Here is a 25,156-nt window from a genome sequence, read left to right on the forward strand (position 1 = left end):
GGACTTCTGTATCACAGTGAAAGAAATTAAAAAAGTGGTTTTACTACACACATGGGTTGTTCATACCACAACCCTTGATGTTTAAGATTCTAACAACTATGAAATATCTTAGCTTTTGCAGAAAGTGATTCAGAAGTAATCCATAATAATATATTATTGTAGGTAGTGACTATATGCAACATGTTATTTATTGTTTTCACTCTCATCTTTTACAAGCTTTGCGCCATTGTTTTCTTTGTTAGTGCTCATCTTTGAAGCGTTGGGAAACATCTACAAACTGTCAACAGAATTGCTTTTGGGTGTCACTACCGTTAACAGAATGGGACAAAGTCCCGCAGAAAATCCAAAAGGACATTGACTTCTCATTGACATGTGTGGTAATCCTGGACATTGTCCAATGTGTTTCGTATATTGTCTCCTAGAAATTCCATGGTAATGTTATAGGACATTTTATATCCTATGGTAATTCCATAGGATTCCTATGGGACATTTTGAAACAGCTTATGACTCGACCAGTTTCACCACGTTAACAAATGTTTGCTGGAAAAATGATTAACTCTATAATGTATCTGAATGTTTTCTTTAAAAATACTGAGATTTAGGTAGGATATATATTTATTCATTTTCTTTTTCCTGACAAATCAGCTTGCTAAACAGATGATTGCAAGTTTTCAGTATTCCAGTTTCCTTTACAGAGGATTATTCTCTTATTTGTTATTTTGATTGTCTGCGACCGGTTGAACGGCAAGTTGTTCAAATGCAGTAAGTTGAAAGTTAAGCCGCAAATTATGAACAGTGAAATAATCGGAAGAATTGGCTTAAATTATTTCTTGCCATATCAGATTAAAATCAAATAAGGAACAGTCAGTCTGTACAACAGAAAAAATTCAAAAGAGACAAATTTTCTTATCATTCAGTGGAAATGTTCTTTGAAAGGTTTAGTGTCGCTATACATAAGCAATGTTCTGGCTGTTATGATGACTGAGGTGAGAAATTTGATTTCCTTTGGTATCTTTAGGTCATATACTGATTATTTTTAAACTCATGTTTCCTAGAACTACCAGGGGGTGATTACTACAGATAAGTGCTGAGATGTTATTTCACTGAATGTTATGCCCTACAACTTCCTAAGGAGTCCTACAACGCAGTCAAATCAATCAGGTAGTATAAGGTTCAGGTTTCATCAGTTGAAATGGATGACGTGGCTTTAATTTTCTGTAGGACTTTTAGGCATAGATATCAGTTGCACGTAAGTTTAGGTGCTTGCGAAAGATTCTTTAAACACATACCAGGTACACTGTAGGTGTACAAACCTATGCAGTACCTGCTCAGGTGCTACCTGTGTCATTGAAAACAGATGCACAAAAATTGAATCACTCTAGTGAGAAACATTGAAGCGCCAACTACCAATGTGTTAGGTAACCATAGAATGTAGGAACAAAGTGGGAGATCATATTCCTCAGGGGCATTTATTTAAAAATGTGAAATATATGACTGCTGATGTCAGAGTCTGTAACAGTTTCAGTATGGCCTTAATCTTGTTGTGAATATCTTGTTCTTTATATTGAATGGTAAAGTGGTGTTTTATTGTCTCTGTTATCATGATAGTATCCTGTGCAAGTAAAATGTGATTATACCCCTGAGGTAGGAACTTTTATGTCTATGATGATCTGCTATTTGAGAGAAAACGCTTGTTTGTGACATTTCCACACCAAGAATGCGCCTCAGGGACAGGTGTTTGGATGGATATATTCATATTTTTGTGATACTTATCTTGTCTGTTGCTGACGTGCATGAAGAGTTGGTTTTAGGACTTTGCAGCAAATGAAGTTTTCAGTCTTGTTTTTGAGAAATTTAAAAAAATTGGTTTTTGCCCACAAAGTTAACACAGGGTTCTAGCGGAACTTTTGACTGGTAATTCTTTCCTGCACTCCCAGAATTAAACAGTGACCCCTAATTTTTTGATCTTGCTTATGAAAGAAAATGTTTAAATTTCCTTAAGAGGAGTTCAAGCAAAAATTAAATAAGGCCATTCCGTTTTTAGGTGCATATCACGTAAAATCTACTAAAGTCACTTTGACAAGAGATGGGTCTTATCTTAGAAGACTTTGCATCTCAAAGAAATGATGTGCGGTTGTGAATTCAGAATTTCAGACAGGAAATGAATTGCGATTACTATTTGGCATGTTTTAGAAAACCATGGTCCCTGCCCTGGGATATTTCCTTCCGCATATGTGTAGAGAAAGTAAGTCAAACTTAAATCATGGATGCACATTGTGTTCGGTAAGTCGCAGTAACTTTGAGTCACTATCTCAGTTTTGCACATCTTCTGAACTGTAGTCATAGAAATGTGAACACACCATGTGCAAGTGGCGTTCACCAGTCGTTTTTTTCCCCAAAATTGTAAATATCAACAAGCATCATGCAAATTCCTGCAGGGTGTAGAAATCTCACAGCATTTGTCACTTTTAAAATTGCATGATGATCACGTATTCAGAGAATGAATTCACCCATGGCATTGCTTTAATTTGGCAGTGACATTAATTACAAAACTAGCAAATGTTTTACATAGGATGTGAGCCTTTGCAATGATGTTGACAGCCAACTTTACACCGCTGTTTCTATTTTGATTTTATATCAATCATATTCATCCATGACATCAGTCAGTGGTGTTGATGACAATGGGTTGGGACATAAGTTTTTGTGTGAAACATGAGGTAATCAAGCATTATCATGTATCAGCAGACATGCACATAAACATTGGTGGCTGGATTTCCAACAGTACACACAGTGTAGAGTTGGATGTAGGTAGCCAGCAGATCTATCATTAAAGACAGCTGTAATGAGTACATACACCATTGACAACCCTGACCCTCAACTCTGAACCGCATTGCCCACTACCCAGCACTCTTTGAATGTATTTCTTTCAATTCTTCTCATTTCTGGCTTACTTGCTCTGAGCAAAAGGCAGTCATGTTATTGAAAACTGCTTGTATTTCCGGAATGCCCCTATTTCAGTCATTTATTATTGGATAGTAGTTGATTGAAAATTCTTTTGACAGGTCTTGCTTAGACGTAAGTTTTTTTCTAAATTTTCATAATTTTCTCTCATTTTTGCATGTAGCAAAGCTATTATGTTATATTGCCGGTTTCTCACGTCTGTTTGTAGTTTGTACATTTGTTTTTTGTTATATGTATAATGTGTGTATGTAATATTCATGTATGCACAAATGCATCTGCTGTGTGTACATTTCAGCACTGGTGCATGATATAGCGTACATGTCGGTGTTTGTGAATGTAGACATTTGCAAAGTGTTGGTTAATCAAGAAAACAGTCTTTGCGTAGATGTCTGAATATAATTAGTTTTCGAGAAATTCCCAACTTTTACTGATATTGACTCACTCGTCTACCATGTTACCAAAGAATTACTAGATGTATTTGCAAAGCAAATTTTTTAAGCGATGAATAGATCAAAACATTTAATATTTTACTTCCAATATGCATGCATCGACATAAACCGTTTATATATACATATTCTTAATTTCTCAGTGACATCAGTTGACAGTACGAGTATGAACGTTAGGAAAGAAATTAGGCCAGAGAGATAAATATTATTGTTCCTCGGATAGTTGTGGGCAAAGCTACTGAAGCGTTGAACAGCATGTAAAAACTTCTATTTATGAACTAGCATCTGTTGACTTGGAGTCTAGATTTAAAAAACTGATACTGAAGATGTATGAACCTTTATGAAACGGGCATGTTACTCGTGAAGGTCGACTCCTGTTGCATTGTTTACCACATAAAAATGCCCACGCCATGCAACTTGTTGATAATTGCTTTTCCCAAACTCCATACTGAAGTCTGAATTGAAGTCCTATGGGCGTGAAGACTCGAGAGACTAAAGGGCGCCATCACTAAAATAATAGCAATGCAGAAGTATGTGATTGCTTCAATTTAAAAAAAAAATAAGATTTTCAAATTGGTTAAAATAGCAGCAGCGATTCCGAGGAACATTTTATTATTTCTAGCCTGATTAAATTAAAAGACAAATCCTGCTTCATTGAAGCACTTTTCTCACTTAGTTTAAATGATTCACTTTGTTCTCATGTCGTTCCTTGTCAAACAGGGAGGACTCTATTAATTAAAAGATTTTTTGCTGGTGTTAAGCATTATATGTTAACACTGTCACTTCAAAGACTCTGTATAGATCCAATGACACTCATAGTAACAATGGAGTTTCTACAAGTATTGTATACAGAGTATAACACAGAGGTCACTTTCTTTACTCATAAACAATGAATTAGTAATGTTAATGTAAAACCATTATTTATCGATCTAGATTCCTTGTTTTATTGATCAGTCAATACACATCTCACGGTACTGCGTGGTTTCTTTGCTTATTAAACAAACTACACACATTGCATTTCAAGTGAGCTGTATATGTATATATGAGTCACTGACACAGCCACATCTCTCATGAAATCAATACTTTTTTGTACTTTATTTTTAGTTCACAAATATACTACACAAAACCTCTACAGAGTATGGCCTTTGCAACAAAGCCAGATGTTGATTTTGACCGTAATCCTCTCATATCATGTTCAGGACAGTCAAGAAACCTCTTTAGTTTAATGGTATTTTTCAAAATTGTATCATTTGGTTAGATAGACAACCAGACACGTTATTATTGCAGCGTTTTGCAAGTTAAACGGATTTCATTCGATTTCAGCAGATAATGGATCATTGCGCAAGAAGCAGACATATTGTGTCCATTTGAGTAATTGATTTCATGTATACCGGTAGAACGTGTACAGTGATTATCGTTACATTATCTTTGCTGAAAGCAAAATACTCAGTTTCATTATAATTCATGTGTATTTTTCAGTCACATAATCATAAATCACTTTTCGGGAAAGCATAGCTTAGTGTGTCAAATGCTTGATATGTCAATATGAGAGAAGGAAATATGACGTATTGTGTAGCAATTCCAACTGTTACATTGTACATTGACTTGGATGTACAGGTAATTGGGTAAATCGGTTAAATATTTCATAAACCAGAAAGAATGACATCCAATATCCATGACATGTAGACATTGAGTGCATTTAAATTGAAACGTTGAAGCAGTGGTTCTACTCTGGCATTAAAAGGACGAGATGTGGCCTACAGACTGCAGTTACGCCCCAAGGATCATGTGATGGCAGTACAAACAAACCAATGTGTACAAATGTGTATAGAAATACACATTTCTATTTGCGGACATGGGTTTTGTTTGTACCATGGTCCATTCGAAATTCTGGGCTTAAACAAAATTGAAATTCGCATTGTTCATTTTCATAGGAGTCCTTTCTTGAATGCTAATTATGGAATTATGGCACCGACTAAAGTATAGTGATAGATAATGTGTTCAAAACAGAGCACTTCAGTTTTCAGTCGAACGGAATAACCAAATTGATAGATTGATATGCGATAGCTGTTTTTGATTGGTTGTGGCTTTCGTCTATTTCTTGATATGCACAATCTCCGTATGTTGAATCAGAAAAGACCGTGCAATTCAGAACTCAACGAATAATTACCATAAAGTTCTGTTATCCATCAATTATGGTGGACGTTTGTGATGATGTACTTTTGAAAATGTGTCATGTGATAATCATCTATTTTGTGATGTCATGAGATGCATGGAACGAATCGTATAAAATACTGCACGTTAATGTCAGTCTGTTAAAGTAAGCCAGATATCTAACGTTACATTGTTGGCTTTAAGTTTTCATTATGCAAAGCAGTAGACCGTCAGGGAATGCAAAACCATGGAAGTTAAAGCTAGAGCCATATTTGGTAATCACTGGTTATCAGTTACAGCGTACCTTTAGGTCTGTGATGGTGAGGTTGTCAAAATAAGGCAGAATGAAGAGTGTACGTAGGATTAAAAAAATACAAAAAGAATTAAGCTTTTTCTCATGCTCGTGAAAAAGTCTGTAAGTCACCACCACTTACGTTTTGTCAAAATTTGAACACACTTTGTTGAGCTCACCTAGAGGCTTTGAATCACTGTAAAAAAGATATTTATCTGTGATTATATATCTGCTTCTTTGTGGCATGTGGTCGTTTCGGTAGGAGAAACAGTCCTGTTATAGCTTTTGTTTTCATTATTCATTTACCCAGTGCACTCTATAGTACCCAATCACTGCAATTGTCAGGGCTCTGTGTCTGTTCACTGAGATATCTATCATACACCCTCTCTATTCATACAAAGCATTGTTTGTGATGACCCACTGTACTTGGAGTAATAGCATCAGTGTTCCAGATCTTTGTTTCAAGCCATCTTTCAGACACTTCAAAGGTTTACCCTGATCTGTATCTAGTTTTCAACTGCTGTTATCAGTCTTTTGACTCTTTAGTTAATGTAACCAAAGAAAGTTTGATGTAAGCTGAATGTTTTTGTTGTTAAACTTTGGTGTTGACAAATTAGAAACATGCTCTTCTCCGCCCAGGCCTTTCTCTTGTTAAGTACTATGCTAGGGCGTTTAATTGCAGTGGTTTTGTACACTTTATCAAAAAATATATCAAAAAGAAATTATTATTTTTTTTTCTCATTGCAGTTTCTAGATATATTCCCATGATGAACTTGAAAAATAGCATTTTGAAGAAGTCGTGTCAGAGAGGTCATGCTCATAAAATATTACAGATGTGTCTGAAAGGCATTGCTTGGACTGAAAAAATATGATCATGTTTCTAGAGTGTATGTATCTATATTGTAATCTTTTAAAGATATAAAAACAAATGATGAAAAGAGATATCAAAAGCTCTGTTTAAAACAGAACTTGCAGCTACAAAGTAGTCTTAAAAAGTTTGAAGGCTTTTATTTTAATTTTTTTCCTGTTAAAATGTTTTCAATTTTTTGACATCTAATTGCTTGTGCCATGTATTTAAGACTTTTGCAAGACTGAGCCTAGCATTTAAGGCAAAAAACTTTCACAAACAGGCAATGATAGGAAAAGTTTAGCGTACTATATATGTAACCTGTGAACCTTATGTTGTATATTTTCTTTATCCGAAACACTCCTACAAGGGTGTGCATGTAATAAAGCGAAAATAAAAATTCTGAAATAGTAACAAAACATTGTGTCTGTATGAATATAAAGATGTCAGTGACTGTTTTCAGCTCCACTGTCAGTGATTGTGGTTGCCTGGCATTGTCTGTCTTCGCTAAGTGACTAGTTGCTGTATGTTGTGGTTCAAATCCGACTGAAAAATGCCTGAATTTGCATTCAAAACTTCTTGAAAATTGCAATGCCATTTACTTTCATATTTAGTATACAGTTCCCTGTGATGAAATACATAATTCTGTATTTTTGCCATTTTCAATTAAAAAATCTTAACTGCTGGTCAAACCATGTCTTTTATTTTGTACATATGTTCCTAGGGATTACCTAATTGAGATGTGACTACATTATGAGGAAATCTGCAATTTTCTTTTTTTTTGAGGAAGTGTTTTTATTCATAGTTTCCTTATAGACTACCATGCATAGTGAATCAAAATTTCAGTGCAATTCTAAAATCAAATTTATTGCACACATATCCACTTGTAACCACCTTACTCTAATCAAGTACTTTAAAATGAAGTATCAAACATCAATAAATACTCAGATTAAGCTAGTTTTGTACTGAAAAAAAAATCATAATTTCCTTGTAGACTACCATGCATCGTGAATCAACATTTCAGTGAAATTCCAAAATCAAATTTCTTGCACATACATTCACTTGTAACCACTCTAGTCTAATCAAGTACTTGAAAATGAATTTTGAAACATCAATAAATACACAGATTAAGCTAGTTTTATATGGGAAAGAAATATTCATAGTTTCCTAATAGACTACCATGTATAGAAACCTCATATTCCAGCGAAATTTCAAAATAAAATTTCTTGCACAAACATCCACTTGTAACCACCCTAGTTTAACCACGGTCCCTCCACAAACCAAGTACATTCATATGAATGAGGTCCTGAGGGCGCTAACAGCAACACAACGTGTTTGATTTGGCTCCGTAAAACTTCACGATTTTGTGCTATTTTGCTACATTTTCCTCGGATATTGGTGTATTCTGAGAAAGAAATCATGTCTAGGGAGGTGCGAGAAATGTAGCATGCGTTCTTCACGTTCTATTATTCACGCCAGCGACCAATTTCTGTGTGATATGTGTGCAGACTATAATGACATGTGCGCTCAGCGTCGTGAAAGACCTTATTGGGAGACCTTTCTAACAACTATGCAATCGCAGGTACAACAGACGCTCTGCTCGTAAACGATGCTGCTACTGGTGTCCATTTTTGAACAGCCTTCTGCTACAATGGATGTCTATATATTTGCTTCTACTTTTTGTAATGATATATCGCATGTATACAAACATAAAAACATGCCATTTCACGAGCGTATTTTTCACATCCCGAAGTTTTACGATCGTTTCTGATTATGACCCGAAATCGCCCGAAGGTTTGTTGTGCTAATTGCAGGAATGGAAGTTTACAAAAAAAGTACAAAAAGCACGATTAGAAGCAGGGGAAAGCATAAGTGTGCGCATGCGTGTAAGGGCATCCTCGTACGCGGATGTCATTTCAAAGATGAACGTGCTTCTTGAGATACTTGTTTTGTACCTTTAGAAGCACAATCAGTAAATATCAGTAAATATAGGAAAATTGCATGTTAAACTCATTTTTAATGCTGTCAGTTTCTATTAAGGTAAACGTAGAATGCCTACATTTTCTACATAACAACATCTCTCCCCCTCCCTCTATGACATGCTTCTTGAGCGATATATTTTGTATCTTTAGAAGCACTCAATCAGAAAATATGGGAATATTGCATGCCAAACTCATTTTTAATGCTGTCAATTTATATTAAGGTAAACGTAAAATGCCTACTTTTAAACATAACAATGTCTCTCACTCTCTCCACACCATCCCCCACCCCCTTATCTAATTATGATGTGCTTCTTGAGATATATACTTTTTGTCCTTAGAAGCACTCAATCAGAAAGTATAGCAAAATTGCATTGTTTTTGAAAATTATTTAATTTCTTTGTAGTGAAAGTTTGAATGCCTAGTGTGGATCACTAACATGTAATGCTTCTTGAGATACATATTTTTTACTCTTAGAAGCACACCGAAAAAAGATAGGAAAATCGCATCAATTACACCCTATTATGTTAAATTCAGTCATTCTATAATAGTTAAATATAGAATGCCTAAGTGTGGATCACAGTTTAAACAAAAAACTTTTTCCTCCCCTCTGTTATGGCTCTTGCTTGTTGAGATACATATTTTGTACCATTAGAATCACAATGAGAAAAATTAGGAAAATTGCATGTTAAAACTAATTTTTAAGCAATCATGCCATTTTGTGTTCAGTTAAAATTAATATGCATATTTTAGGTCACAGTTTAAACCAAAATCCCTCCCCTGTGTGATCTCTTGTTGAGATATATATTTTGTACTCTAAAAAGCACAATGAGAAAAAAATATGAAATTTGAATATTAAAACCAATTCTGTCGACAATATGTCTTTTCCTGCTTAGTTAAATTTAAAATGTCTAAAGTGTGTGTCACTTTTTAAACATAAATATCTCACCTAGCTACCCTCTATGAATACATGTGCTTCTTGAGATATATATTTTGCACTCTAAGAAGCACAATGAGAAAAATATACAGAACATTGAATGTTTAAACAAGTTTTATAGACAAAATGATGTCTTGTGCTTCTTGAGATATATCTTGTAGCTATATAGATATATATTGTTCTCTAAGAAGCACAAAGAGAAAAATATACAGAACATTGAATGTTTAAACCAATTTTATAGACAGTATGATGTCTTGTGCTTCTTGAGATATATATTTTGTACTCTGTTTAGTTAAATTTAGAATGCCTAAATTGTGGTACTCTTTTGAAACATAAAGATCTCATAAAGATATATATATATATATATATATATATATATATTATATATATATATATATATATATATATATATATATATATATATTGTTCTCTAAGAAGCACAAGAGAAAAATATACAGAACATTGAATGTTTAAGCCAATTTTATAGACAGTATGATGTCTTGTGCTTCTTGAGATATATATTTTGTACTCTGTTTAGTTAAATTAGAATGCCTAAAGTGTGGGTCTCTTTTGAAACATAAAGATCTCTCCTAGCAACCTTCTATAATTACATGTGCTTCTTGAGATACATTTTTGGACTCTAAGAAGCACAATGACACAAACACAGAACAGTGAATGTTAAAAGAATATTATGCGTTAAGTGGTGTAACTTTTTAAACATAAAATCTTTCCTAGCTCCTGCTCTTTTATGATAATTACATCTACTTCTTGAGATATATATATATTTTACTCTTTGAATCACAATTAGAAAGATATACATAATATTTAATGTTAAAACAAATTTTTTTGATTAGTTAAATTAAGAATGCTAAAGTGTGGGTCACATCCCTTCTTAACTATTAAAATTTCCGCTAGGCCCCATTATTAATACATGTGCTTCTTGAGATATATATTTTGTACTCTTTGAATATTAAAACCAATTTGTAGACAATATGTCTTTTTCTGCTTTTTTACATTTAAAATACCTAAAGTGTGGGTCACCATTTAACCATAAAGATCTCTCCTAACCCTCTATAATTACATGTGCTTCTTGAGATATATCTTTTGTACTCTAAGAAGCACAATAAGAAAAATATACAGAATATTTAACGTTTAAACAAACGTTGTAGACTATTTGATGTCTTTTTCGCCCAAGTTAAATTTAGAATGCCTAAAGTGTGGGTCACATTTTGATCATAAAGATCTCTCCTAGCTCCCCTCTATAATTACATGTGCTTCTTGAGATATATTTTATACTGTAAGAAGCACAATGAGAAAAGATAGGACAATTGCATGTTGAAACTAATTTTTTAGAAAATACAATGTCTTTTTCTGCTAAGTTAAATTAGAATGCCTAAAAGTATGGGTCACCATTTAACCATAAAGATATCTCCTAGCTACCTTCTATAATTACATGTGCTTCTTGAGATACATTTTTTGTACTCTAAGAAGCACAATTAGAAAAATATACAGAACAGTGAATGTTACAACCAATTTTTTAGACAAAATGATGTCTTTTTTGCTTATTTAAATTTACAATGCCTAAAGTGTGGGTCATAGTTCAAACCTAGAAACCTCCTCCCCTGTATGATGTCTTGTGCTTCTTGAGATACGTATTTTGTACTCTAAGAAGCACCAAGAGACAAATATACAGAACATTGAATGTTAAAACCAATTTTGTAGACATTATGATGTCTTGTGCTTCTTGAGATATATATTTTGTACTATAAGAAACACAATGAGAAAAAGATAGGAAAATTGAATATCAAAACCAATTTTGTAGACAATATGATATCTTGTGCTTCTTGAGATACATATTTTGTACTCTATGAAGCACAATGAGACAAATATACTGAACATTGAATGTTAAAACCAAGTTTGTATGCAATATGATGTCCTTTACCATTTAGTTAAAGCAAAATTCTTTAGTGTTGGGTCACAGTTTAAACGAAAAACCCTCCCCTGTATAATGTGTAACTGTGCTTCTCGTGGGTTTTTTGAAACTCTTAGAAGCACAATGAAAAAAAGAAAATTCTATGAGCTTTAAACCCAACATTTTTCTCAAATTATGTCATTTTATAGTACGTAAACATATCCGGGATACTAATTACTTTATGGGTGCAGTACAAACATAAGAATATATGTCTTCTCTTCTCTATTGTCACTTGTGCTTCTTGAGATACATAATTTGCACTCAGAAACACAGAAAGAAAGTAGAAAAGTGCATGGCCAAACCTGTTAGAAGCACACTGTAAAAAGACATGAAAATAAAGAAATTTCATCATTGTAACGTAATTCATTGATTAAATTCTTTTATGTTTTATGAAGCAATTGTGACTTATCTTCTATAGACCAATTTTATTAATTAAACAAACACTTTTTCCTGTTGAATTATGACTGGTGCTTCTTGCGAGACATATTTTGTGTCCTCAGAAGCACACTATAAGAAGACATGAAAATAAAGAAAATTCATTATTGTAACGTAAGTTATCGACGAAATTCTTCCATGGGTTATGAAGCAATGAAAATTGTGACTAATCTTCCACAGACCATTTAAAAAAACATTCTTGTTATATTAAGACTGGTGCTTCTTGCGAGACATATATTTTGTGTCCTTAGAAGCACATTATTAAAAAACATGAAAATATAAAGAAATTGAACCATTTTACCATAACTTGTCGATGGAATTATTCACGTTCTATAAAGCAATAGTGATTTATCTTCCACAGACCAATTTTAATAATTCAAAAAAAACACACTTTCCTCTCGAATTATGACTTGTGCTTCGTGCGAGACATATTTTGTATCCTTAGAAGCACACTGTTAAAAAACATGAAAATATAAAGAACTTGCATCATTTTATCGTAACTCATTGATTAAATTCTTTTAAAGTTTATTAAGCAATTGTGACTTATCTTCTACCAACCACTTTTAATTGAAAAAAAAAAACTTTTCCTTTATATTATGACTGGTGCTTCTTGCGAGACATATTTTGTGTCCTTAGAAGCACATTGTGTTCAAAGACATGAAAATCAAGAAATTGCACCATTTTAACGTAACCCAATAATGAAATTCTTTCATATTTAACTAAGCGATTGTGACTTATGTTGTTCAGACCGATTTTATTCGGTAAAAACATTTCTCCGTTTATATTCTGACTTGTGATTCCTGCGAGACATATTATATATCCTGAAAAGCACACTGTTAAAAGACATGAAAATATAGAAGTTGCACCATTTTATGGTAGCTCTTTGATGTAATCCTTCCACAGCATCGTGATTTATCTTCTACAGACTCCTTTTATTCAAAAAATCCCTCTTCTTATTATAATTCCGTGTATCTGAGGACCAATCTTCGGTTTAAAAATTACCTTCATGTGTATCAAATAACAACCATTGTTTGATGTTGAAACATAGCAATATTCTGCTGGTTATCATCGCGTCTTTAAACACATCTTGAAGATTTTTAAGCGCTAATTTCGAGGTTTATGACAGGTAAGTATAAAAGTGAACAAAAGACAATCCATCTGTTAATATATTCAAAAATTTTTGACTTAATTACAAAAAATCTGATAGTGTAAAAATGTGGCAATTAGTAAACATTGAATGTATATTCTCTCTTGTTTTTGCTTTTCTGGTGATGACAAGTATTTCAGTCATTTCTTGGAATGTGAATGGATGTCACGCTCTTTATAACGGTACAACTTTCTGTCTTAACTAAAGTGTAACCATTGCGCTGACTTTAATTTTCTACAAGAAACCCTTCTACAATGCAAATCAATCGGCACATTGGAAAGTTGTTTGGCGTGCGCCTATTTACTTCTTTTATGGAACGAGCAATTTTGCTGGTGTTGCATGCGGTGCTGTTTCTGCGAAACAAAAATGTTGATGTTGTTTCTGTCAAAAGTATCATTCAAGGTCGTTTACTGCATTTGCATGTTAAAATGGATGATACTTCCTATCATTTGCTCAATGTTTTTGCTCCTACCAATGGAGATGGTCGTTGCATTTTCTTTCAACGGCTTCGTACAGATTCATGAAATATGACTAAAACTTACCCATACCCCAAAGTTTAACATCGCAAATTACAGTGGATCGCAAATTCTACCAATTATTTGCTAGACATAATAAGAAATGCAATGCTTTGTATGAAACCTGTTTTAATTGCTACAGAAACATACCAGAAATATAAAATTGACTTTTAATAGAAAAAAATATTTGGATTGTAATAGCCATATTTTGAAGAGTAATGCATTATCACAGTTCTGCAGACTGGCACCTTTTTTCAAATTATTAAATTATTCTTGTGAGTCATCTAATGAGCTTAACCTGGCTTGTTTAGTATTAGAAAGGCAATTTATTAGTCTTCAAAATGACATATTGTAATGTTCAATATTGTCTATCTTTGTTTCTGAAATAAGACAAACATTTACCCGATACCCTAAAGTTTGTATCGGAAATTACTGTTACAGCTAATCTCAAATTTTACCAAAGTTTTACTTAGATATATTACAAAGACAATACTTCGTATGAAATCTGCTTATTTGCTGCAGGGAAATGTCATAAATATATCAAGACTTTTAATAGCAAAAAAATTGCCATACTTTTGCTACACATGATACAAAAGGCAACGTTTATATAAAATCTGATTTGTTTGTTTGTTTCAAAAGTATGTCACAAATATGAAATAAACTTTTAATGGGAAGATAATATGATTTAGTAGCCATTTTGATCATTTTGGTAGGGCACCCAGATATGGCACATGTATGTGTTTCAGCAAATTTGCCGTGATACGTGGGTACCCTTCCAAATATGATCCAAATGGCTACTAAATTATATCATATTCCTGTTATAACTTATTTCATATTTGTGAAATAATCGTAATCATACGAATCCATAATCCGATCACACTAGGTCAAAATTCGTAATACACAAGTTATAAAACATAGACTCTTGACAGAACAGAGCAGATAGTAACTTACCCGTACACACTCATGTATCTCTCATTCTAGGGCTGAATTAGGTAAATCTGGACTCATTGCTCAATTGAATTCCTTATAATCAAAATTCACTCCTGTATAAGCAAGCCAACAGATTTTGCAGACAACATATTGCTTTTTTTTCCTTTTTATCCTTTCTGTCGTTATTCACGTAAATAACTGACGCTAACATTCCGTTCAGAACTGTACATATATTTCACTGTTATATTAAGCTGGCAAAACTGTGCGTTGCTGCGCTAAAAGTCAAACCACAGAACTGTTGCTATACGAAAATACTAAAACAACACTACTGTGCATTAATCTCTGCGTGCATTGCTATGTCGTTTTCATGTTTTTTGCGCATTCTTGTTGGTTAAAGAGTAAAAAAGTGAGGAGAAATTTTAAAAACCGCGTCACCGCATCATTTTTGCAATATGTCTAGTATGGGAAACAAATTGTAACAATTACGCTAAACGGAAAAAATAAATTGAAGAAAAGAAAATTGAGTACGAGACAATGTGATTACAAATCGATCTATAGATATATCTATCCATCTATCTGATGACGAATTTATCGATCGATAAATCGATCTATCGATTAATTGATCTATTTTTCTATCGAATTGATAGATCCTTCGTTCTATCGATCGATCTGCCCATCAATTATCTATCGATCAATTGATCGATCGACCGACCATCTATCAAACATCAATATATAGATCGATCGATCTATCGATTGAGTGATCGATTTATCTAGCGATACATTGATCGACCTATCTATCTATCTATCCATCTATCTATCTATCTAATATCTATCTATCTATAAATCGATCGATCTATCGCTCCCAATGAATCACTGAATCAGATGTTATCAGTTAATTGATACAGTATTGGTTGTTTTGATGCAGTATTGGTTGACTTTTCTACGTTATCAGTTGATTTAATCCGTTGTTGGTTCATTGATACGTTATCGGTAAATTTGTTGATACGTTATCGGTTAGGAAAAATTACTACGTTATCGGGTTTGATACGTTATTGGTTAGTAACAAAGTTATCGGTTTTAACAAGGCTTCTGAAAAATACAGGTTTGTTATCCGGGGGGGGGGGGGTGCATGTAGCCCCTCTAGCCCACGGCACATAAACGTATACTTTCAACTAATGCTCATGATATAAATACTCTTGTTACTCGTAAAACCGAATTTAGGGTTAAAATATTGGTTTTCTGTTTACAAGCTTGCCAGCAAAAATTATCTATCGTAAGTCTCTCGGGTCTTTTGGTTGGCCCTTGGCGTGGGCGTACTGATCACCTGCTTGAATTTTTTTTGGAATAGTATTGGTCTCATGGTCCTTGGTACTTGGCGGGATAGATATGCTCCAGCTATGCCATTCCAAGGCCGCGTCATGTAATAATCCCCTTGCTGTAACCAAACTCTTCCATCTTTCGATTTGCCTCTGTCCTCCTGCTTTTATCATCGATGAAATTCAACATAATTTTCTTGATTTCCTCTGGCAAGGAAAACTTTGGGTATCAAATTAATCAGTTTTTGCTCCATTGAAGTTAGGAGGGCAAAAGCTTATCGATATCTTTTCACGTTTGAAAGCTTTTAGGTGAAAATATCTTCAAAAAAATATGTATTTAGGTCTGGATAATCCTTCATTTTTGTTCGCTGTTACACCTCTCAACTTTTTATAGTCAGTTTTCAGTATGTTTCAGGATGTCTACCTAGATTTTATCTTTAGCTTTTGAAAATTAAAATGGTCTGTAGAAGATTAGTCACAATATTAATGACTTCATAAACCATGAAAGAATTTCGTCGATAAGTCACAATTGCTTCAAAAAACGTGAAATAATTTCATCAATAAGTTACGGTAAAATGGTGCAATTTCTTTATATTTTCATGTTTTTAATAGTGTGCTTCTAAGGACACAAAATATGTCTCGCAAGAAGCACAAATTTGAAGATAAAAGGAAAAAGTTTTTTTTTAATTAAAGATAGACAGTAGAAGATAAGTCACAATTGCTTCATAAAACATGAAATAATTTCATCAATAAGTTACGGTAAAATGGTGCAATTTCTTTATATTTTCATGTTTCAATAGTGTGCTTCTAAGGACACAAAATATGTCTCGCAAGAAGCACCAAACATATATCAAAGGAAAAAGTCTTTTTTTCAATTGAAAGTGGTCGGTAGAAGATAAGTCACAATTGCTTAATAAACTGTGAAAGAATTTAATCAATGAGTTACGTTAAAACGGTGCAATTTCTTTATATTTTCACGTTTTTTTAACAATGTGCTTCTAAGGATACAAAATATGTCTCGCAAGAAGCACAAGTCATAATTCAATAGGAAAAAGTGGGTTTTGTTTTGTTTTTTGAATGATTAACATCAGTTTGTAGAAGATAAGTCGAATTGCTTCATATAACGTGAAATAATTTCATCACTTAGTTATGTTAAATGGTGTAATTTCTTTATATTTTCCTGTTTTTAATAGTGTGCTTCTAAGGACACAAAATATGTTTTTGCAAGAAGCACAAATTGGAAGATAAAAGGAAAAAGTGTTTTTTTTTAAATTAAGATGGTCAGTAGAAGATAAGTCACAATTGCTTCATAAAACGTGAAATAATTTCATCAATAAGTTACGGTAAAATGGTGCAATTTCTTTATATTTTCATGTTTTTTAACAATGTGCTTCTAAGGATACAAAATATGTCTCGCAAGAAGCACAAATAGGAAGATATAAGGAAAAAGTGTGTTTTTTTTATTACAGATGGTCAGTAGAAGATAAGTCACAATTGTTTCATAAAACGTGAAATAAATTCATCAGTAAGTTAAGTTAAAATAGTGCAATTTCTTTATATTTTCATGTTTTTAATCGTGTGCTTCTAAGGCACAAAATATGTCTCGCAAGAAGCACCAGTCATAATTTAATGGGGAAAAAAAGGGGTTTTGAGTAAAGTGGTTAAAAGGGTGCAATTCTTTATTTTCATGTCTTTTTACAGCGTGCTTCTGAGGATACGAAATATGTCTCGCAAGAAGCACCAGTCGTATTTGGAAACAGAGAGCACGGACGATACGATCACATGTGGATTTCACTACGATTGTGGTTCTAGAGGTACAAAACAAGTATCTCAAGAAGCACGTTGCTTTGATCTTTCAAATGACATCCGCGTACGAGGATGCACGCATGCGCACACTTTGCTGCTTCTAATCGTGCTTTTTGTATTTTATTTGTAAGCTTCCATTCCTCGCTGATTGACAATATCTAGGGTATCCATAATAAGTTCGAACGGCGCAATTAATTTACCTACCACTGCAAAGACTTTATAAGCTTACACAGCAGTATGCCTTTACCTCACAGTGTTGTCCTTATATTTAAAAGTAGCCGGGTAATTTAAGAAAGTAGACGGGTGGACTGCGAGGGGGCGAAGCGACCGAGCCGGGAGTGAGCGTAGCGAACGAGGGGGGAGAACGCGAGAGGGGGGTGTCCCCTCTTGCAAGGCAAAAAATGAAATTTTGGAGTGGAAATGGTGTTCTCTGGTGGCATCTGAGGTGACATTAAGCTGAGACTGAAACAGTACTTTTGTTGTGTCTTAGACGTGGCTCACATACAACAAAACAAACAAACAAACATGATTTTGTTTTGTTTGTATTATTTATGACACACATGGTTTTATTTGCAGTGAAGATGTAATATTTAATCTTAAATCACCCTCTGTCCGCTCATTTTATTGCTCATTTCCCATTCTTCATTACCACATAGTAGTTTCCCCAAAACCATCAAACTCATTCTATTCTAATCAAAACACATTCGCTTTTGTTAAGAAAAAAATAAAAAAATGCGTATATAGAAAACTCATAACAATGAAAAAATGCGTAGAGAGTCGATCCAAAGCATAATAATATTACGCATTGGATTGAGTCTCTATGAGTTTTCTATACGCAAACGATAACCAGACGAGATGAGTGCCCGCTTGACATTAAATTTGTTCCAACATTTCTGTCTATCACTCATATTGTGTGGAAAGTTTCGGATTCTCTGAGTGTAGTCTGAAAAATCGGCATCGTCGAGTCAGGGGCACGTTACCATGTCAGCTGTGCCTATGAACTTACTACGTTGCTAATTTTCAGGCGAGTGACAGTTTCTGAAACTTATGACACAAAGTGAGTGATTGACAGAAATGTTGCAACAAATTAAATGCAAACCGCGCACGATCATCGCGTCTCGCTGTCCCCAAATTTGATCAAAGCAGATATGCAGCATGGCGTCGGAAGGAAACAACTCTATTTTCTTTCAAATTTGCTCCACGAGTCCGTGAAAAAAATGATTCAGAGGGTCCATCGAAATACACTATCGGGCAACCCAACATGGAGAACATGGAGAGGCGCAGTGAAATTGAACCCATGCCGGAATCCACGACGTATTGTCCTGTTGTCTTAAGCAGCAGGGGATCAGCGCCACGGTGAAGCCGTGAGCCGTGACGATGATGCGCTGGTCGGCAACGGTCGGCAACACACATGCCTGTGACCGTGGATTCTAGTACGTAAAAATAATCAATGAAAAAAAATACCCATTCAAATAAACAGTTGCTTATAAAAAAATCAGTTCTAGCTCATGTTTTTAAAATCTAGAAAATGCGTCGGTATTGCTCTGAGAATAACTTGATGTTGAGAAGATCATACTCGTAGTGACCGTGACGTTGGCAGCCAGCGCGGCGGCGGAAAACTAGCTGCAGTCTCATGAACTTCGAATCGTCGATCAAAATCACATCTTTTCGGCGCTTTTTTGTCACAAATTCAGCGAAATTGAAGTTTTTCGTACATCAACTAAATATGTTTTGAAATCAAGTATACCTTTCGAACGGGCTTTCTTCGGGAAAAAATATTCCATCGGCAAGGTGCCAGTGGCCGACGCCACATTTCTTTTTGACGTCATCGTTAAAAATGACCTAAGATGACCTTCATACTAATCAAACCAATTACACTGCTCGTAACAAAGACAATACCATAGGCGCGTCCATCAGCCAATCACACTATTTAACAAATAAAAGATCGGGCTCAAAAAGCCAAAAACGGGTATTTAGAAACTGTTTTATGTTTGTGCAGTTCCATGCGGGAAAGGGGTGGCGAAATTGCTAATCGTATACGTGTGCCGTCTAACAGCTGGCAGTGCAATCCCGAAATTACAGATTTATAAAAATAATCTAATAATCTAATGACGTTAAAAGTAGCCGGGAAAAAATGCCAAACAGCCGGGCTATTTACCCGGCACCCGGCTTCTGAGGACAACACTGACCTCAGGTAAGCTTTTTAAAAACTTCTGCCTAGTTTTTGTCGTTTACATTATTTCAATCAGTTATATTATATTTTTAAACCAATACCACATAAATATCAGTTTTTACGTGTAAAATATTAGCCGCCTCTGATGACTACATTTTGTCGTCTGCCACACAGTTAGGTGTGATTCGATATATAGCGGCCGCGCGTGGCATGCCTCTATGCATACCACGCGGCGGCCGCTATGTATCAACCAAACGTAACTGTACTATTCACCAAGGTGAATATTCACCTATGCGAATTCTAGTGGAATCAGCAAACCTTGCTTTCGTGTTTTTTTTTGCGGAGTCAGTAAGACTCGGTTTTCACCCACGGGGCATAACCGATCACCAACGTGAGTGGTACATGTACTGTGGCGTACAGCAGCGTCAGCGTAGAGTCGTACTCCATAGCTTAATTAGTTGACAACGGCCCCAGTGCCGCGCCGAACGTTCCATGTTCGGAGGCTGAATTTAGGTGGGCCACCGGAATTCAAACTTTTACTTTTTTAGGACATGTTTTTATCGATATCTCGCGATCCGCGCGCAGTCGCCACGTCAAATATCGACCGTTGGCATTAAAAAAATGTGTTTTAAAAATGTTACCAAGTGGTAGTGCCACTTTAAAGGGACATCTAAAGTATCATACTAATCTGCCGGCAAAACAGGCAGTATAAATGGTGCCACTTTTAGTACACAGCATAAATTCACCGCTCAGAGTGAACTTGGGGAATACAAATGGCTTGGTACAAACGAAAGTATTGTGATCGATCATTCTTGAGGGCACTGTCTATACGATCGTGGAAGGGCAAGATAAGTACCTTTTTATGGTCAGAACTTGCTGCGGTTCCGTAGCCCTGCCACTCCCTGGCTGGTTGTGTGGTAGCCCTGCGTACAGGTCTGTGTGTTCCCGGCGTTATACGGCCTCCACCACGTGTTGTGGAGGCCGTATAACGCCGGGAACACACAGACCTGTACGCAGGGCTAGTTGTGTGGGGGAGAGGGGGCTACGGTTTAGTCAATTGGAAAAGTGCACAGTCGTGTGCAGTCGTGCGTGATGAAAATCTTGCGGGGAGAAAGAGAGCGTTTTTCTTGCAATTCTCCAGAAAAACAACAAAAAAACATCATAAGGCCAAAAAAAAAAGAAGAAATGTTTCTGGTCAGCCCGCGCGTCACTTGAACAACAGCGCGTCACCCTTTTTTTTCTGTTTGTGGCCGGCGGCCGTGGCTTACACCAAACCAAAATGGCTGAAGAGAAAGACAAAATTCTTTTGGGGAATGATCAGTGACTGCATGAACAGTATATATGTGACTATATTGATAAAACTATAAAACTGACCCTCCTCCCTCCCTTGAGGCAAAAAAATAAAAATAAAAAATAAAAAATGCGCGTCACCGCACCATTTTTTAAGAAAGACCTGACCAGAAACATTTCTTTTTTTTTTTTGGCCTAATCCGGAGTCGGGTGCATCTAGCGCCTCTATGTCTACTGTCCTAAGAATTTCGTTTTAAGTCGATCAGATAAATTGCATCACACCCTGTCTCCTCGTCACAGAAAAACAGTCCACTCTTCAGTTAAGACTCCGACATTGTCATACCGTAAGTCGACGAATGAACTCGAATGAACTAAACAAAAGTTAAGCCACAACAGTTTAGTCAGTCAAGGCAGGAGCATCGGTGTCATCCATGTTACATCATATCGCATTGACTTGGTCTGGCTTTTCGCTATCGTATGTAGCTTCATGAAGACACAACGCCCCCTTGTCATCCCTGACATTTAGAAGTTACCAAATTTATTATTCCCCTTTCGTTTAGGTCTAAGAAGATCGCATTCTCTTCGGGCATAACAATCTTCTTTTTATTGTACTGAGATCGCTTGTTGTAGTAGTGGTGACTGACGCGTTTTCCGCTTGGATCAGTCGGGAACGGCCAGAATCCGTAGATGTCGATCTTTTCACAGAGGAAAAGCGCCACCGTGAAACTTAGGAATCCTTCACTTGTACCACCGTCTTGTTCCAAAATCTGTTGAAGACATTAGATGAAATTACACATGACAAATATAGCAAAATATTCAATTAAGAGATACGACAATAGGCTTTCGAGATGGCTTGTCGAAAAGTAAAACATTGGATACTATGGATATCGTGAGAAATTTTGTAGTAATTGATTTTGGAAATATATGTACGGACTACTTACTCCGAAAATAGGGGGAGTCTTTGAAACGGATTTCTTAAAACACAAACAATTATTCAATTATTCAATCAAGAAGTGTTTCAAGACTAGGCTTGGTCTAATCCGGTGAATTTGAAAAAAAGATGAAATAGCTTTGAAGAGATCATATTATCAAACTTCTTTCACGCGTGCTTTTGTTCCATGCTTGAATTTTGCAGCTGTCTGCTAATGTTTCAGAATGACGAATGAGTTGTAGACAGCACGTGATACCCTGTGTAGATTTCCAATGCTACGTTCGATCATACGTTCAACCTAGACACAGTTCACAAATAATGCCAACACACACATATGGGATTAATACAGTCACTGTATGTGTCTTGCATTTTCAAGCCGTAAACGGTTTACTCGCGTACCTTAAATGTTGATGAACTAGCTCAATAAAGAAGGCTATTTCGTCCATATTTTCCATATTTTTGATACACGTTGTATTGTTGTTACTGTTTATTTTTTATGTTAGGCGCATTGAGATATTTTATCATCTAATTGGCTGTATAAGATATAAGATAAAAGAAGACTAAGATTAAGATGATAACTTTATATGTTTAGAAAGCTCTTGAGATTTCAAATTATGTTCAGTTCCTTTAGATGAAAACAAAAAGCGTGAGGAGAAAAGTATGAAGTAATTCCGACCCCATGTGGAAGGCACACATTTACAGCTATACCTAATAACATTGAGATGGCTTACTCTCCCATTATTCGGGTCCATATCGGAAGAACAGCATAGGCATACATGAAGTTCAAGCCATCTGAGTGATCCAGGAGGTATTGGATGTCAGATTTTGTCTGGCTTATTCTGTTGTGACTCCTCGTCATGTTGAATCCAAACCATAGTATCGTACCATTGACCGCAGACAAGGTATCCATAGAGAATTTGTTCTTGTTTATCAGTGTTTGGTTTTTTGGGTCTTTCAAGTGAAGCACAAGACTATTTAGGGCAATTTTGTTGACTGCTGTAAAATCCGTTCTGCTGCCGACATCCGCCTCAAACCCAGCTACTGGGGGAAGATTACTACGGAAGATGAAATCATGAGAGTCGATTTCGTTGCCGCATTTACTGCGACGCAAAATTCCACCACTGCCGACCACTGCGCATGTCTGACGGGAAGCAATGGTATGAAAGTTTTTGGCGTATTGGGCTCCTGTAGGCATGTCTGCTAGTCGCCAGATGTGATTGCAACACTTGGTGCTAAGGTTGCGGTCGTCGTTGAACATGGTAACGGTCGACTGGAGCGTGATGACATCAGAAAGCCTTTGTCTGAAAGAGAAAATTGTAATATCGAATAAAACACTTGGAGTAGCGTCAACCAAGGCGATATAGGGACAGAAAAGGGCAGAGAGACAGCAGACATGGTGAGATTACTGGTGGTAGACTGAGAGACTGATAGACAGGCATACACTCAGACAGAGGGAAACACAAACAAGTAAAGAGTAAAAAAATAAAAACAAACTGAAAAAACTCTAATCTTAATACAGGCAGACCGGCAGATAGATAGATAGTCATGAAAACAAAAACGTCATACAGAGGCAGGTAGATAGGCAAACAGACAAAAGATGAGAGAAATTTCACGTAGATAGAGAAGAGAGCGTAGCTCTACATCGGAGTTGAAATTGCAGTGTACAAGGGAGTGTTTGCTAAAGCATAAAATACGCGATGCTTGCTGTACCTTAAATCTCGTATTGTCTTCGCATCTTTTAAATTATCCGGACAGGATTTCCACGCTGGCATTACAGCAACGGTAGATTTTCCACTTTTCCCCATGTTGGGGCTGTTTGAAATAATAGGAAACTATTATTTACGTACATTTGCATTCGGTTGAGTCCGCCTGACGTCTTTTAATTCTGTAGAAATAACATATAAGCTGCTCCAAATTGCGACAGTAATATCAAATTGAAAATTTTATTCTACTGAATAATCTGAAGTGAAATACTAGAGCTGCAAGAAGCAGAATGCAAGAGGAACATGAACGACATCAGCTCTTACGGTAACAGCAGAATGAATTTACCTAGCAACCTGATTTTTGAAGTCTGAAATAGTCAGGGATCTCTTTGAAATGTCCGCATAATAATCTATTTAGACAGTGTCACTAAACCAGAAACGTTATAAAAACTTTGACTTATTCTAGGAGTAGCACAGAGTTGTTTTTGTTGTTCACTACCAGGAACAGAGAGGACTTATCAAATTTACAACGTCCCTTGTCTCCCATCTAGTCGCCTTTCTCTACAGCTAAATTCGAGTTGTTCATTACCTGAAACTTATTTCCATAATCCTTACCTTGTTTCTTTGTGCACACGATGGCCAGTCCAATGTTTCATTGAGGGCGCTGCAATAGGTATTACGCCTGATCCGAGTTGAGTCCGGGAATAAAGAAACATCATGAACATGCATACGATAGAAAGACCAAGCGTCATCCAGTATAGCCGATGAAACTGCGTCACCGTGAACATCATATGGGCAGTAAGCTGTTAGAGATCCTCCTTGGTAAATGACTGGTGCTGAAAACTGCTATAAAACGTTTTCCTAAAGTGTGGAGAGGAATGCTTGACTTGCAATGAACCGGACCCTTCACTCAGATTAGAATAACTATTGTCGAATAACGCATTTTCCTTCAAGTTAGTATCTGGTATAATCTAAACAAATCCAAAGTGTACGCTCAGCCAATACATCTTCAATTTCTCGAGCATGGTAAAAATTCATTCTGCTTTCATTAAAGGTAAATCTACTGTGAAATGAGAAAAAACGTTTTGGTGATTATATGTATCTTACATAAGAGAGTACGTACGACGCTGTAGTAGAGTGATTTTTACCAAAGGAGTTAGTAGAGCTGCTGTCTTTTTATTCCACTCTCGCAATGCAAAGATACCTGTCGTTTTGTTCGACTCTCACGTGGCAAAGATACAGTTGAAACGGCAAGAATGAAAAGTCTTCGATAATAATGATATATACGCCCTGCTTTTAGCCATCGAGCGCTGTAATTTATA

At 35.6% G+C, this 25,156-nt stretch overlaps 1 protein-coding gene and 1 long non-coding RNA gene across 2 annotated transcripts in view; both read right to left on the minus strand.

The window, feature by feature from the left end:
• Positions 1-25,156, minus strand: part of LOC139143694 (uncharacterized) — a 231,820-nt gene that overhangs the window by 59,153 nt on the left and 147,511 nt on the right. The window lies entirely within an intron of this gene.
• On the minus strand, positions 22,827-23,939 carry LOC139143058 (alpha-2,8-sialyltransferase 8B-like). The gene is made up of 2 exons (XM_070713230.1): positions 23,842-23,939; positions 22,827-23,432 (listed from the first exon to the last, which is right to left on the minus strand). Exons 1-2 carry the CDS (start codon positions 23,934-23,936, stop codon positions 22,859-22,861), a joined length of 669 nt encoding a protein of 222 aa, XP_070569331.1. The 5' UTR covers positions 23,937-23,939; the 3' UTR covers positions 22,827-22,858.

This window comes from Ptychodera flava, chromosome 11 (assembly GCF_041260155.1).
Source record: "Ptychodera flava strain L36383 chromosome 11, AS_Pfla_20210202, whole genome shotgun sequence".
Lineage (NCBI taxonomy): Eukaryota > Metazoa > Hemichordata > Enteropneusta > Ptychoderidae > Ptychodera > Ptychodera flava.

What these genes read in the sequence shown, in the direction of transcription:
- LOC139143058 (XM_070713230.1), bottom strand. Translation starts at nt 23,936, where the DNA reads ATGGGGAAAAGTGGAAAATCTACCGTTGCTGTAATGCCAGCGTGGAAA. An exon ending in AAGACAATACGAGATTTAAG is followed by an intron (nt 23,433 to 23,841) that starts GTACAGCAAGCA and finishes TTTCTCTTTCAG; the next exon opens with ACAAAGGCTTTCTGATGTCA.